General features: G+C 38.0%; 7 protein-coding genes across 7 annotated transcripts; 4 read left to right on the top strand and 3 right to left on the bottom strand.

The window, feature by feature from the left end:
• Positions 1 to 85: 85 nt before the first annotated feature.
• B0P05DRAFT_589352 (uncharacterized protein) lies at positions 86 to 874 on the bottom strand (the record flags this gene model as incomplete). The annotated part of the gene is made up of 1 exon (XM_051582732.1): positions 86 to 874. One exon carries the CDS (start codon positions 872 to 874, stop codon positions 86 to 88), a length of 789 nt encoding a protein of 262 aa, XP_051432501.1.
• Positions 875 to 2,093: 1,219 nt separating this feature from the next.
• Positions 2,094 to 3,645, top strand: B0P05DRAFT_551286 (cyclin-like protein). Its single transcript, XM_051579339.1, has 5 exons — positions 2,094 to 2,526; positions 2,578 to 2,684; positions 2,727 to 2,811; positions 2,855 to 2,979; positions 3,026 to 3,645. Exons 1-5 carry the CDS (start codon positions 2,495 to 2,497, stop codon positions 3,475 to 3,477), a joined length of 801 nt encoding a protein of 266 aa, XP_051432500.1. The 5' UTR covers positions 2,094 to 2,494; the 3' UTR covers positions 3,478 to 3,645.
• Positions 3,646 to 3,838: 193 nt separating this feature from the next.
• Positions 3,839 to 4,932, top strand: B0P05DRAFT_551281 (Brix domain-containing protein). The gene is made up of 3 exons (XM_051579338.1): positions 3,839 to 4,026; positions 4,071 to 4,515; positions 4,562 to 4,932. Exons 1-3 carry the CDS (start codon positions 3,905 to 3,907, stop codon positions 4,868 to 4,870), a joined length of 876 nt encoding a protein of 291 aa, XP_051432499.1. The 5' UTR covers positions 3,839 to 3,904; the 3' UTR covers positions 4,871 to 4,932.
• Positions 4,933 to 4,957: 25 nt separating this feature from the next.
• B0P05DRAFT_474795 (Ribokinase-like protein) lies at positions 4,958 to 6,055 on the top strand (the record flags this gene model as incomplete). The annotated part of the gene is made up of 2 exons (XM_051574805.1): positions 4,958 to 5,334; positions 5,395 to 6,055. The coding sequence occupies 2 exons, from the start codon at positions 4,958 to 4,960 to the stop codon at positions 6,053 to 6,055; spliced, it is 1,038 nt and encodes a 345-aa protein (XP_051432498.1).
• A 192-nt stretch (positions 6,056 to 6,247) lies between these two features.
• B0P05DRAFT_589348 (uncharacterized protein) lies at positions 6,248 to 9,595 on the bottom strand (the record flags this gene model as incomplete). The annotated part of the gene is made up of 1 exon (XM_051582731.1): positions 6,248 to 9,595. The coding sequence occupies one exon, from the start codon at positions 9,593 to 9,595 to the stop codon at positions 6,248 to 6,250; it is 3,348 nt and encodes a 1,115-aa protein (XP_051432497.1).
• A 1,021-nt stretch (positions 9,596 to 10,616) lies between these two features.
• B0P05DRAFT_580574 (DNA repair protein Rad52/59/22) lies at positions 10,617 to 11,212 on the bottom strand (the record flags this gene model as incomplete). Its single annotated transcript, XM_051582030.1, has 3 exons — positions 10,617 to 10,829; positions 10,876 to 10,959; positions 11,006 to 11,212. 3 exons carry the CDS (start codon positions 11,210 to 11,212, stop codon positions 10,617 to 10,619), a joined length of 504 nt encoding a protein of 167 aa, XP_051432496.1.
• Positions 11,213 to 11,614: 402 nt separating this feature from the next.
• On the top strand, positions 11,615 to 12,609 carry B0P05DRAFT_620218 (uncharacterized protein; the record flags this gene model as incomplete). The annotated part of the gene is made up of 2 exons (XM_051583431.1): positions 11,615 to 11,687; positions 11,708 to 12,609. 2 exons carry the CDS (start codon positions 11,615 to 11,617, stop codon positions 12,436 to 12,438), a joined length of 804 nt encoding a protein of 267 aa, XP_051432495.1. The 3' UTR covers positions 12,439 to 12,609.
• Positions 12,610 to 15,420: the final 2,811 nt, after the last annotated feature.

The following is a 15,420-nucleotide window of genomic DNA, read 5'->3' as shown; positions in this document are numbered from 1 at the left end:
AAAAGACAATAGATGGTTTCTAAAGGCACAAAGAAAAAAAAAACAAGAAAAAGCGGCAAATCGGTAAAGTGGAAATAGAAATTTATTATCTTGAGGCATGTTTCTTGGATTTTCCTCGTCTATGAACTCTTAAATGTCTTCGCATATTACTCTGTACACTGAATTGACGTCCACAACCCTTTTCTTGGCAGACAAAGGGCTTTTCGCCTGTATGAGAATACGTATGAATTCGAAGTGAAGAAGGTCGATTGAAAGGCTTATTGCAAAACGGACAATAATATTTTCCAGTTTGTTCGTCTCTTGCTACCATCAGATTCTCGTATTCAATTGTTTCTTTTAGTCCAAGTTTATCTTTTATTGTTTCTTGATCTACCAGACTGTCAACTTGAGTTAGAAAGACAGTAGGATTTGAATGGCTAGTGATTTGAAGAGCATCAAACAATGCTTGGTTAGAATCATCATGATGAGGCGGGCTATCGGTGCGGGCTCTTGTATACTCTGAAATATGGGGAAGAGAATGGTTGTGCTGTATCATGGCTGTGGTGGAGGTGGTGGTGGCGGACACAGTACGTCTATGTGCCTGGTATCTAGGTTTTGTTGTTGTTGTTGTTGTTGTTGTAGGTGGAGGTAGTAATGAAAATGTAAAATCAGAACAAGACCTTGTATGGCTAGGCAATTTCCTATTAGGAGGCATGAACATCCAACTAGGCTGATGATTTTCGCTTTTTTCTATCCGAGTGGCAGGAGCAGACAGTGAAAGTTGTTGTAATTCAGAAGGCAAGTTGCTTGTTTTATGTACATTGACTGACTTGATATGAGTGTCTTGATTTAGCAAGGATTGAATTGAAGGTAAATTCGGTTTTGGGAATGACATGATGGAAAAAGAAAATGAAGAAATGGGAGTAAAAAAGAAAGATAGACATTTAACGTCTTGCCTTTTAAAGATATAAAGAACGGCTGAGTTTTGGTCAAAGAACAGAAAGAGAAAAAAGTTCTCCTTGTCAACATTCTCCTATTTTTGTTGTAACAATAAAACAATGGCTTTTTTCTTTCTTCCTTTTTATGCTATATGAAAAAGAAGGTCAAGATCTACATATTCATGCTTTTTTTTTTATTGTTCTCAATAGCTTAGAGTTGATCCCGAAAAAAGGGAACTTTCATTGATATTCCGAATTCTATCTTGACGGATACAAATTACGATGAGTAAATGTGTAAATTTAGTATGACGATCTGCAGTAATGAAATTCAGTCCATAAATAAATCCATGGCAAAGAATTCTACTTTTAAGGGGGACTGATAGTATAGGAATATATAGTTTAAATATACACAAAAAAGAAAAAGTGCTTTTGAATCCAAACTTCTTCATGACCTAGGTAAACACATGGTCTTGTGTTTATACACAAACAGAAATAAGAAAAAGAACTTGCCCCGTTTGTTAGTTTGCAGATTTAGTGTTTGTGTGTGAGCCATTCATTGAACTTGTGTTACACAGGACATGCTTCATGCAGCCCAATATGATAACCTTCTTTAAAAAAGGGTCAATCTCGAACGCAAGAGTTTCATGAGTGATATCTGGCTAAAAAAAGAAGAAGATCTGTAGATCTTTGGCAAAGGCTGACATTTGACTTTGTATTCAATCATTCTACGATACAGTGTGAAACAGTTCTTGGTTCATATTTTATGTATACTCTTTGCTGTTTATATTTCTTTTAAGGCCTTCTTTGCTCTGAGTTGTTTAATTTTAATTTACTGTCCATAACAATACTCTATTGAGCAAAATTCTTATCATCCTTCTCCCTCTTGTTTGTCAAATGACAATAGATAGAAAAAAAAGAACATACCAGACAGAAAAAAGTCGTGCAACCACATTGTTTTAAGCTAAAAAAAATTGTCTTACAATGTCGTTGAATTCTATGATGTCTGTGACTTGAAGCAATTGTTCTCTAGTGAACTGATAGTTTCAGATGTTATGAATATCGAGAATCTGAGATATCTATGCGGTAATAAATATTCAAAGTGAATCCTCACAAAGACAATAACTATAAGTACAGTAATGTCATCAAACATGACTTTTTTCAAATTCTGACAATCTAGAACAAGAGACACAGTGACAAATTTTTTTACGAATATACGTGTCAATGATAACAACTACTTTTCTATCAGGATTCTATTAGAAAAAAATATATTAATTGTGTATGTGGTGCATAATCAAACAGTGTGTTTTTAACTCTTTCTGATGTACATAGACTTAAATCAACCATTATAATGGCTTTGAATAAAGCTTGTCATAGATAATTGTAGCTATTGAGAGACAAAAGATATATATAGAGAGAGGGAGATATACTATACAATTATCACATATACATTTCTTTATACTCAACTCTTTTCTCTTCTCCTCTGCTTTTAATTCGTCAAATACAACGATAGTATTTGAGAGTCATAAATTGTGTCCTGTATTTTTCTCTATTTTTTCTCTTCTTCTTTAGTGATCAATATGGCTGCTAACTACTGGGCTTCAGCACAGAGGTAAAGTAATGAACAATATGATTTGCAAGCTAATCTGTTTTTTTTTTATAGAAACCATTGGATGCTTGACCGTTGGAGTCTAGTAAAAAGCAGAGAAGAAGATCTAAAATACGTGTCTGAAAACGACTATGTCAAAATACGAATCTGGTTTTGTCATCGTAAGACATGAATCAAACGACTTGATTGTAACTATTCTCTAGTCATTCAAAAACTAGCGAAAAGACTTCAGCTACGGCAACAAGTAGTGGCTACAGCATTTGTATATTTCAAGCGATTTTATATAAAGTATGCGTCTATACTCTTATATTGAGACTGACATGGATGATAGTAACAGTCTTCGAGAGACAGACCCAGTTCTTGTCCTAGTTACCTGTGTTTATTTAGCAACAAAAATAGAAGAGTGTCCTATACATATCAAAATGGTCACTCAAGAAGCGAAGAACGTATTTCAATGTAAAATCTACATCCAACAAATGCCAAGCTTACTAATTGTACCTAGCTGAATTTGGTGGATTTCCTTATGACAGTTCCAAAGTAGCAGAATTCGAATTTTATTTATTAGAAGAACTCGAATTCTATTTGATTGTATGGCACCCATATCGATCCCTGACACAGATATGCAATGAGTTAGGCATGCGAGAGTCAGGGCTACAGTATGCTTGGTTTATTGTGAATGATTCATATAGAACAGACGTGTGTCTTTTATACCCACCACATCTGATAGCACTGGCTGCTATTTATTTGACTGTTGTATTGAATCATGCTGATTTTGCACCAGGCTCTGCTGGTGATCAACGCGATATGAAACAATGGTTTGCAGACTTAAATGTGGATATAAAGAGTATAATTGAAATCAGTCAAGAGATATTAGCCATCTATGAAGTGTGGGCTGATTGGAAAGAAGAAAAGATGTTGCTTCTGTACAAGAAACTCAAGAGTAAATCAAATTAATACAATTCCTAATATACTTTTCTTTTTTGACTTTCATGTAAAATGCAGTTTTGTATGTTACTTTGCAAGACTTGAGATACTAAAGCTGTTTTCTTCTTATTTGGTGGGCAAAATAATAATAATGATAATAAACCTTTTTATTTGGGAAAGAGGCTGTGTAACGCAGACTAAAAGATTCTTTTGTTACTAAAGACGCAAACAATTGGATTTTTTCTTATTTCAAAATGTGATGAAATAAGTATTTGTTACACTTTGTTATTATATATTTAGCTTACAGACAACAAATGCTTGGATACTTTAGCATAAGGTAATCCTGTCCCTTGCCTGCGGAGACCAAACATTACTATGTGGTACGTGTGGCTTTTTCAAAGCAGTTGGATTTTTTTATAAAAAAAAAAAAAAAACTCTTCTTCCTTATTGATCCATCATGTCTACTTTATATAAAACTGCAGAACTTGTAAAGAACAAATCGAGTGAACAAAAGTCTAAGGACAAGAGAATCAACAAACAAAGAGTGATGATGCTCTGTTCTCGTGGTGTCACTTATCGGTATGTTGTCATGTAAGATTCAATGTGTCTAACCTGTCACATAGTTATCGTCATTTGCTTTCAGATCTCGAAGCCATGATGCCTCATTCCAAAAAAGATGCCAAGTTGGATACAAAGAACAACCTCTATATTTTGAATGAATTGGCTGATCTCAACAACTGTAACAATGCTGTCTTTTTTGAAGTAAGAAAGAAGCAAGACTTGTATGTCTGGATGGCCAAGACACCTAACGGTCCTTCTGTCAAATTCCATCTTCAAAACTTGCACACAATGGACGAATTGAAGATGACCGGTAACTGTTTAAAGGGTTCTCGACACATTTTGTCTTTTGATAAGACTTTTGATTCTGCACCTCATTGGTCTCTTTTGAAAGAATTATTAGGCCAAGTCTTTAATGTGCCCAAGGGATCAAGACGCTCAAAGCCTTTTATTGATCATGTCTTGTCCTTTTCTATTGTGGATAACCGTGTTTGGTTTAGAAACTATCAGGTAGATATAACTAGATATGTTTGATCGTGTCTCATACTCTATTTAGATTGTTGAAAAGAATGCTCAAAACACACCTGGCTTTAATCCTATGGATAAAGATGATATCTCGCTGGTTGAAATTGGTCCTCGTTTCTGTCTTACACCTATTCGTATCTTTGAAGGTTCTTTTGGTGGTCCCACTGTCTATGAGAACCCTGAATTTGTTCACCCTAACTTTGTTCGCTCTGCTATTCGTAAAGAAAAACTCGAGAAATACACCAAGAGACAAAAGAGTAACTTTGAGCGTGAAAATAGAATCAGAATGGCTGAAGAAAGTAGAGAAACAGAAGCTAGTGATAAGCGAGTCTTCCAATAGAAATTTAGCTGTGTATAAAAAATACAATAATAATAATAAAAAAAAAGTTTTTCTGATTTTCATCTTGTTCTTCATCTCAATCTAAAAATGCCTTACACTCTTCTTGCTATGGAAAATCCTTTATTGGATATTCAATGTAAACCTGCTCAAGAGCTTATGGATAAGTATAAGCTCAAGGCTAACGATGCTATCTTGGCTGATGCTTCTCACCAACCTTTGTACACTGAAATCGTTGATAACTATGAAGTTGCCTATGTTGCTGGTGGTGCCGCTCAAAACACTGCTCGTGGTGCTCAATTCTTCTTGCCCCCTAACTCCACTGCTTATATGGGCTGTGCCTCTGATGATAAGTTTGGTCAAATCATGGGTGACGCTGCTAAGGCTGATGGTTTGTACACCAACTATGAAATTACTAAGGATGCACCTACTGGTACTTGTGCTGTCTTGATCACTGGTAACAACCGGTAAGTCTTCTTTTTTTTTCATTGATGTGATTTACGCGTTTATTGACTTTAATCTTTTAGTTCTCTTGTTGCTAACTTGGCTGCTGCTGAAAAGTTCCAAGCTTCTTTCCTTCAAAAGCCTGAAAACTGGAAGCTCGTTGAAGAAGCTCAATACTTCTATATGGGTAGTTTCTTTATCACTCATGATGGTGGTTATCAATCTGCCTTGTTGGTTTCTCAACACGCTGCTGAAAACAACAAGACTTTTGCTCTTAACTTGAGTGCTCCTTTCTTGTCTCAATTCTTCAAGGAACGTCTTGATTCTATCATCAAGAATACCGATATTCTCTTTGGTAACGAAGATGAAGCTCGCACTTACTCCAAGCAAGCTGGCTGGAACACAGACAATGTTGAAGAAATCGCAAAGAAGTTGTCTCAATTGGAAAAGGGCAACGCTAAGCCTCGTTTGGTGGTGATTACTCAAGGCGCTGATGCCACTGTCACTGCTTGTGGTGAAGAATCTCACGTTTACCCTGTTATCAAGGTAGATGCCAGTGAAATCGTTGATACCAACGGTGCTGGTGACGGTTTCTGTGGTGGTTTCATGGGTTTGTATGCTCAAGGTGTCACTGATCCTGCTCGTTGTGTTCAAGCTGGTCATTACCTTGCCAACATTGTCATCAAGCGTGTTGGTCCTACCTATCCTCCTATGGCTGAAAGAACCAACATTCCTTCTTTCTAAATTTAGACCGAGTAAAAAAGGGCTTCAACGCCTTAGATTGTTTTTTTTTTCTTTTTACGTGTCTGCTTGCTTCGCTAGCGCGTATTCCCTTCTCAATTGTATCATAGTTCAACACCTTATGTACCCCCTCCCCTTTTTTTTATAAAAAAAAAATAAACTTTATTATATACAAAAATATAAACAATGTAGAACTTAATAGTCATTCAAAAGACCGTTACGTTCATCAAAAGATGTAGAGTGTAAATTCATTTCAATATCTTCATGCATTGGATTCACTGTCTTGTTTGTGCTCACCAGCACTGGTTTCTTCCAAGTCCATCTCAAGGTCAAACTGCTGAGAACAACACTGGTTGAACTAGCAGCCATAGCCAAACCAGCCATCATAGGATGCAGACGATATCCCCAAGGCAAAAAGATACCCATGGCAAGAGGAATACCAACCATATTATACACACAAGCCCAAAGCAGGTTCATTCGTATACGTTGAAAAATCACCTTGGACAAGTCCAGAGCAACCACGACATCGGTCAAATCATTACGCATCAAGACCACATCAGCAGCTTCCATGGCAATATCTGTACCACTGCATAAAGCAATGCCCAAATTAGCAGCCACCAAAGCAGGAGAATCATTGATGCCATCACCCACCATGGCAACCACAGTCTTGTTGCCTTTAGATGTACTTTCTTGATGAAGAGGAAGGTATTCGTTTTGAGTGAATCGGAAGCGAGACCACCAAGAAGGACGTTGAGTGACAAAGGATTGTTCTTGCATGGTCTTCACTATCTGAGTCTTGCCACTAGGAGAAACACCTGCATGGACTTCTTGGATACCGAGTTGATCTGCAATGCACCGTGCTGTTAACTCATTATCACCTGTAACCATGGCAGTTTGGATACCCATGGCATGTAAAGTAGTAATTACTTGTTTGGCTTCAGGTTTTACGAGATCAGATAAAGAAATAAAACCAGAGGCAACACCATCCATGCCGACCAGAACACACGTACGGCCAAGAGCACCTTGAGACTTGTAGACATCATCTTGTTCATCCGAGAGGCCAATAGCATTGTACTCTTCTAACCATTTCTTGTTACCGACCACAATCGTATGTGACGTGTTCAAAAGAGGGTCAAGAGCCTGTCTTGCAGAAGAAGTCAAGTCGTTGGGCAAAGTATGGCCAAATACAATATCACAAGAGATACCAAAACCAGTCTCACTATTGAAATTGACAACAGAAGCTAAAGGATCCAACACATCAAGGCCTGTCAATGACTTGCCTTTAGCTACCATGGCACGACCCAAGATATGCTCACTGTGTGACTCTGCAAGAGCAGCCATGATCAACATCTGTAAGCAAACCGTCTTATCTTTTTTCCAAGTAGTAGCTTCTACCATGTCCAGTTTACCACATGTCAATGTACCCGTCTTATCAAACACAATCTTGTTGACTGCTTGACCGTTTTCTAACACAGCACCGCCTTTAAAGAGCACACCGTTTTCAGCACCTACACCTGTACCTACCATGACAGCAGTAGGCGTAGCCAACCCAAGAGCACAGGGACAAGCAACAATAATCACACTGATACAGAGCTTCAGACACACAAAGAACCAACCTCCTTCGCCACTATTATCAATGTCCTTCTGTAAAGACGTAGGCAAGTTCTCTATGCCTACCGTTTTAATCAAAACAGTCCATACCATCAAGGTGCTGAGGCCAAGGACAATCACCGTAGGAACAAAGTAACCAGCCACATGGTCAGCAAATCCTTGAATTGGTGCTTTGCTGACCTGAGCATCTTCGACCAGTTTCACGATTTGACTTAGCGCTGTATCAGAGCCCACACGCGTTGCCTTCATAATAAAAGTACCGAGTCCATTGACAGTACCACCGATCACTGTATCACCTACTTGCTTAGACACAGCATCCACTTCACCTGTCACCATGCTTTCATTCACGGTAGTAGAACCGACATAGACTTGACCGTCTGCAGGGATTTTATCGCCAGGAACCACTTTGAGTAAATCGCCTTCAGCAATCAGTTCAGAAGGAATCTTCTTCTCGGTCAACACGACATAGTTTTCATCCAGTGTCACCATCAAGGCAGTCGAGGGAGTCAACGACATAAGTTTAGAGAGAGCAGAAGAAGATTTACCTTTGGCTTTGTTTTCAAGGTAGCGACCCAAGACAATAAACGTGATCAACATGGTCGATGTATCGAAAAACACAGTAGGCGGTGAGGATGATTGAGACACAATACCACGGCCCATAGACACGATCGAGAAACTGAATGCAGCCAAAGTAGAGACAGCAACCAAGACATCCATGGTAGGAGCACCGTGTAGAATAGACACAAGAGCAGATCGTAAAAATCGCTGACCAACACCAAACTGAACAGGTAGTGTCAACAGCAGTTGTGTGATCTGCATCAGGTAGAGACCAGGCAAGAAAATAGGGATCTCAGTCACATAATGACTCCAGCTGAACATAGGCAAAACCATAGCAAGAAAGAATTCAGGCACAGCAAAAAATAAACATTCAATAAGTGTAGACTTCCATTCTTGAATCTCACGGACTTTGGATAGACTTTCTAGTTGAGCGTCTTTGGTCGTTGCGGCCAAGATGGCATTGAACCCAAGAGATTCAATGGTTTCCACAATCGTACGAGGACTGGTAGCATGGACATTGAAGCGAACCTTGGCTGTTTCTGTCATGAGGTTGACTGAGACTTCTAAAATACCAGGCGACTGTCTCAATCCACGCTCAATGCTTGCCACACAACTTGAACAGGTCATACCATACACTTGTAAATGGAGCAAGTCGTCTTGTTTGGGTTCTACCATAGTGGCATTAAAACCAGCATCCTGAATTATCTGGACAATGGTTTCGGGATCAACCACCAGAGGATCGTAATTTACAGTAGCTCGTTCAGCCAATAAGGCAACATTGACTTGAGAAATGCCTTGGTGAGACTTGAGGACCTTCTCTATACTTGTTACACAAGATGCGCAAGTCATTCCCCGAACTTGTAATTGTACCGTTGTATAATGATCGTAAGATGTTTTTTCTATGGGTGTTCTACTCGAGCTGCTGGCTTGATTGCTACGTGCTGTATCGTTCATGACTACGTCAAATCCACAGTTTTCGATCGTTTCTACAATATCTGGCACTTGCACTAACAAGGGGTCGTAGACAATAGTTGCGTTTTCTATTTCTAAATTGACATCTACATTGACAATACCATGGACAGCTAAAAGGGCATTTGTAATTGATCTCACACAAGATTGACAAGTCATGCCAAACACAGATAGAGTGGTTGTTGAAATAGGTACGTCAAATCCACAGTCTTCAATGTTATTTTTGAGATCAATGTAGTTTATCATCAAAGCATCATAAGTGATAATTGCTTCTGATGTTTCGAGGTTGACTTGTACTTGTTCAACACCATTCAAAAGAGATAAAGCATTCGTGATAGCACGCACACATGAATGACAAGTCATGCCTTCAACAGGCAAGCGAGTAACGTGTGATCTGTTGCTCATGTTTTGAAAAAAAAAATGAAAGAAACAGGGAGAAAGAGAGAATTGGGGGGCTAGCGATATTCTCTCACTTTTGTTTTTTTAAGGAGCAAACAAACCTGGCAAACTCCGAATGAAAAAGTTTTTTTTTTGTGTTCTTTTGATTACTAACGTCTCCTTTTTTTCATATCGACGCAGTCACCAAAAAGAACTTGGATTTCTTTTTATTATTATCAGTAAAAGAGTAATTGTTTCTTATTGAATAGAGAACGTTGGCATTTATCTTTGTCTAATGTCTTATTGAGAAGTACGAGTGCGTTTGTTTAAATGATTCTTGTCAAGATCTGATAAAGGCGCCTCTCTAAGTTTAATTTCCTTTAGAATCCGATCGGATGTTATCAGATTCTTTTGTCTTACCTTCTCATACCAATAAGCGGCTCGGTTTCTAACAATCTCAGTTTAGGTTATCCAATGACATGGTTTTATTTACCTGATTTTTGCGATTCTTTCATTGTACCAGTAGTTGGATCATCACTATATATGTTAAGTATCACTAAGTGTATTTATTGGTATTTTACATTTCATCTTTCACGCTAAGTCCTAGCTCAAATTCATCTTCTGCTTGTATCATTTGCACAAAGAACTCATCATCACCTTCTAAGCACAATTAGTCTCTTGATTGATATAGATTAATCATGGCTTACCATAAGAAAAGCTATCTTCAGGAAGTAAAGTAGGACGCTCAGGTTCTTTTGGTGAAGTGTTTTCTGTGCTGACAGAAGGAGGTTTATTCAAAGTGGTATGATTGGCTTGAGGCGTAGAAGTCTGGATATGATGTGATGATGGAGGTTCATGTTTGATTTGGTTTTGTTTCTTTTCTTCTTCCAACATGTTTTGTTGTCTTTGTTGTTGGATCTGAAGTTGTTGTTGATGTCTTTGTTGTTCGTTTTGTTGTATTTGAAGCTGTTCTTGCTTTTTGGTATCAAACTGATCATGACGATACAAACCTAAAGGTGTAAATTTGATCTATAGAGTAAAAAAAAGTTTATACGCGCTTCTTCTTGTATAATTGACATACCTGTGGCTTTGCCATTCTCACAATGTTGTCAAGATAGTTTTTATCGTAAAGGCAATTACCCAAAGCATTACCAAAGCTACGGAGAGCACGCTTTGTAGCATCTGTTACTGCTTGTTTTCTAGCTTTTTCATAAGCACTTGCTTTTGTTTTAGCGTTTTCTGATGAGCCATAACCAATATCCTAAAAGAAATCAATACGCAAATGGACAAGAGAAGACAGTATTTACTTCGTGAAAGGTGCCATCCTTCAATGTGATTTTGATGGTCACAGAAACACCAATATTAGTTCTGCCTTCAGAAGTGACATCAACCTACGATCGCTTTAGTTTTTGTATCGATCTAGGTGTCTCTACTTACGAAATCAACAGTGGTATCCTTGATCTCGGAACACCAGCCATTGAAGCCAAAGATCTCGTTGGCCAAGTTGATGGCTGTCTTGCCTTCAATGTAAGTTAATCGTCCACTAGGTCCACTACGTTGATTGATCCACTCAGGACCTAGACTTCTTTTCAACACGTTGGAGATAATCTCTTGTTCTGTTGGTGTAAAAGGTTCTTGTTTCATTGTTGTTGAGAAAAAGAAAGAGAAAAAAAATGCACAGCAATAGATTGATTTCCTGAAACAACGCGAGCTTTAAAAAATGGTCAAGCTATTTGTTTTTGATTGGCTAAAGATTACATTGATTCAAGGCAACTTTGCAGAAAGAAAGGACTATATTCCCGAACTCGGATCACTACAATCAGCTCTGTAGATACCTTTTAGAACACAAAATGGTATGAGATGGTAATGTATGTTTGTTCAATAGGCTTTAGTCTATGTATAACTGTGTGCTCGACTATTTAGCTCGAAAATAAACATGCTATTCTTTGCATCATTTGTATGATTTCATTTAGCACCTATTTTCTTTTTCTTAACCCTTTCATGCGCTGAGGAACTGAGCTGATCTGCCATCAGAAATAGTACGAAATGTTTTCGAAGACTATGAATAACATAATTTGCTTCGAGTTCAGCTTGTTTGCCGAAACTAGTTCAGAATTACGTGATTACTTTTGTACAAAGATGTCAAAATTTCCAGCGAACCCAATTGGAAAAAGTTTGACAAGAGGATTGCTATTTCACCACATCTTGGAAGTCCTGTCAAGCGAGTGGAGCTGTGCGTTTTTATCAAAGAACTTAGGAGCACCTATAGCGCTTACGAATATCTTACAGAAAGCGCCATTAGGCAAAAGAGATATAGTACTCTTATGACTGACATGTTCAAGTGCCTGCCTGATCTCACTTTTATTGGTACAGCAACGTCCCCAGAGGTTTGGTCTGCACTCATACAAGCGCGGCGTAATGGTCAACTGAAACATGTGGAACGAATTCTAGGCCCCTTTAAAAAGAACGAGTTGAACTATCATCGTGATGCGGTCATGGCATTTTCAGACACAATAGTCTCGGTCGATATAACTGATGATGGTGCGAAAGGATCTGGATATAATAAAATAAGAGACTTGTTCGATGAAGACCAATATGAACCTCGTAGAAGATATGCATACATGTCCGGAAGTGAAGAAGAATATGTTCGTCGCAGAAATGGCGATTACGTAAGTGAAGACTCTGATTCGGATACCAATACCTATTCAAATGGGGAATACTACGCGTTTCTCAAGGACCTCGAACATCTAAAGGCTTTGAAGGAAGCGGTGTTGGAAAGGAGCTCTAAAATTACACTTAAAGATGTAACAAACGTTGTTGACGTATGCCCTCACATAAAGATGTTGGATGCAAAAATGAATTACTCCTAGATTCAGCAGTCAATTGAGCCAGCAAAAATCGTCAACACTTGTTCCGCATACTGATATAGAAACACTTTGGTTGAATGATGCGCCTGTTTCAGATAATTTGATCTTGTACTGTATCAACAATTTTCCTCGTTTGAAAGGAGTCAGTATCGCTTATGTTCCTGCAAGTAGACCTTCACCAGACGTTCTACAGAGGCTCATTAATTACATCTCTCGTACTGATTCGTTTAAATTGTACAGTTTTGAACTAAAGGAGGCGCAACCTTTCATACGTACTTGTTTCGAAACTATGATGAATGGTTCTCTTTCTGTTTCTGTGAATTTCAAGCCTAACGGTGTTCAAACAGCCGGCTTGACTTATAAAAAGAACTCCAGGAACCCAGACTATCTCTGTTATCGTGCCGGAAGCTAAGGCGTATCAACTTGTGGACTATGCCGACTTGATCACTGATTTAACAATCGATTTTCCTATCGTTCATGACTACTATGCCCTAAACCAACCTGTTGGACATGCTCAGCTAACTAAAAGACATCAATAGTGCATCAAAAATGCCTTCGCTACATGCTCTCAACTAAGAAAACTCTGTGTAAAAGGCTTTGAATGTTACGCCTGCGATTGTGAATCCAGAATGAATACGTCGATTGTTGAACTCAACCTTGATCAATGTAATATTATTTCACCCGCCTTTTTGAATCGAATCTCTGCTCAATTGCCAAATCTTAGAAAGCTGGATATAGAGCGTCCTGTAAGAAAAGGTGGCTTTGAATATCCTAATCATTTTGATGTGGATATGCCTTTTAGCTCGCTCGATGTCTTGGGGTGTCTATTCAGATTTAGCGTATATTAAAGAAAGTAGAGAGAGATTTTATTTGAGATTGGCCAGAGATGGTAAGGAGGAACACTTCAAGGGTGTATTGGTTTATAGTTGACACCTAACCTGCAAACCAGTTCTGATACCCATGAATCCCACTCCAGCCAATACTCAGTATGGTGTCTTCTTTCCCATGGCTTAACCGCAAATGCAACTAGTGGAAGGATAGGATTTTATGACACTCGATATAAAATGCAAGCAACTTAGTACTTTGTGTTTCTATGATAATTCTTCTCGGAGCTTGATATATAGATTTGTACAAATAAACTAATGCAAATTGTTGTGTACTCATACACTCGAAATAAATATGGCAAGAGATCAAAACACAAATAAAATAATAGCAATGGATTTGAAACTATTTATAGCTTACCTCCATGAATCTCCCATCGGCCAAAAAATGAATCTTACCCAACAGCCAAACCAATGGTACCATTCAATCTTTTGGCTCAAAAGAACATGTTTTAAACAAAAAACGGACTGTTTTGATCATATAGTTGTTGAGCAATGATCCATCAAAGATTGGCTTGTTTAAGCTGTGCTTTGAGCATTTTTGCTCTGAATGTCATATAGAATGTGCTACTAATGGGCCTTCAAAAGATAAATTGCACTATCTATAGTGCTAAAGAATATAGTTCAATAAAAAAAAAAGCATTCTCTAATGTAAATGTGGTGGTAAATGGACATAAGAGATACAGAGAGACTATGTAGTGGAGATTAAAATAGATTCAACTCTGATTCTTCTTCGCGCCGCATCAAAATTGAGCTTTTTTGATGCACCTGCATCTTTCAATTTTTCTCGGATTCGGTCTCAAACCAACTGTCCTCTTTCAATAGCCATGGTAACCTTGATCGGTCTCTCTGAGATCTGTAAGTCTCACTGGGCCCATACCATGAAGAACCAACCATTCCGTTATCTCTCTGTTCTTCATAGCACTCGCTATCAAATTAAGCGTATAGCTGCTGAAAATGACCTTTCATCTTGAGAGGTCTTTTCTCGCAATAGTTTCTCTTCTTTCCTTTTATATTTTTCTACCTTCTTACTATCGTACCAATTTTGTTTTTCTTTATATTCTCTTACAATAAATGATTGTCGAACACCTCTTGTAGTGGGTCCCTCCCAAGACCACTAATATGTGCGGCAAATAAAATCATTAAAAAAAATCGAGCTTTTGCTGAGAACTGCATAAAGGCGCAGTTGTTGGGCTTTGGTGTAGTGACAAAAGTTGTAAATCTTTGTTTTCTGAGCCTACTAATATAAAGAACATACCAACTTTGCTGCTAAAGTTCTGCGCAAACACGCAAAAATGGTTACGAGGTTTTTTGCTCTTATCATACTATTTTCATAGTACAACCGATAAGCAAACACTTGGATCAAAAACTAGAGCGTCAGGTGCACATTTTGGGTATTTAAACTTGTCAATGGCCCTGTTTTCTGTCTTGTAGTGTCCAAAAGAAGATCAAGAGTTGATAAAACGAGGTTTTTCATGAGTAGTACCCTTTGGTCAAAAGGCATATTTAACCATTTCTTCCAAGTTGCTTTTTTTTTGTCTAGACCAACTCCACAAGTGCCCTATATACTCGTGAACATGTTTTGTAGGTATTTAGAGCATTTAAAAGTGTATGAAAAGACTCTATGGTATTTCTGTATGCTTAAGAAAGGGGCAAACATATATTTAAAGTGTTACCCGTTAAGAGAAAAGCCTTTGTCTCTTGAAATGAATGCTTTTAGCTCTAAACATGGACTAATTATGACTCATCTTCATCCCAAAATGAGATATCTTGTTCGTCATTATAACTCGTATTTTCAAACAGTTAAAAGGGTAACGAAATCAAACATACACCCCCTTTTATCTATCTGCTTGTGTAACAGAATTGATAGTAAGATGTTTATTAAATGAAGGTAGGCAATTATGCTCATTGTCTTGGTTTTCTTTTGCATTGGGGGAGGGGGATTGTGAAGCTCTGTTCTGTCTTTTTTTCTCTTTTATGTTTTTTTTTACAAGAAAGCTCTTGTCGTCATGCAAATAAAAGCAATCGTTTCTTCGGGTCCCTTTTGGCCTTCTACAGTGCGGCAAGGGTTTGTCCCTCCCACAATCTCATTTAATATAATTTT

Source organism: Gilbertella persicaria (genome assembly GCF_025201335.1).
Source record: "Gilbertella persicaria strain CBS 190.32 chromosome Unknown B0P05scaffold_34, whole genome shotgun sequence".
NCBI lineage: Eukaryota > Fungi > Mucoromycota > Mucoromycetes > Mucorales > Choanephoraceae > Gilbertella > Gilbertella persicaria.
This window is presented reverse-complemented; position numbering and strand designations above follow the sequence as displayed.

Excerpts from the sequence above, each read along its gene's own strand:
- B0P05DRAFT_551286 (XM_051579339.1), top strand. The coding sequence starts at position 2,495 with ATGGCTGCTAACTACTGGGCTTCAGCACAGAG. Across the intron at positions 2,527-2,577 it reads TACTGGGCTTCAGCACAGAG|AAACCATTGGATGCTTGACC; the intron begins GTAAAGTAATGA and ends TTTTTTTTATAG. Across the intron at positions 2,812-2,854 it reads TTCAAGCGATTTTATATAAA|TAACAGTCTTCGAGAGACAG; the intron begins GTATGCGTCTAT and ends CATGGATGATAG.
- B0P05DRAFT_551281 (XM_051579338.1), top strand. The coding sequence starts at position 3,905 with ATGTCTACTTTATATAAAACTGCAGAACTTGTAAAGAACAAATCGAGT. Across the intron at positions 4,027-4,070 it reads TCTCGTGGTGTCACTTATCG|TTATCGTCATTTGCTTTCAG; the intron begins GTATGTTGTCAT and ends CCTGTCACATAG. Across the intron at positions 4,516-4,561 it reads TTTGGTTTAGAAACTATCAG|ATTGTTGAAAAGAATGCTCA; the intron begins GTAGATATAACT and ends TACTCTATTTAG.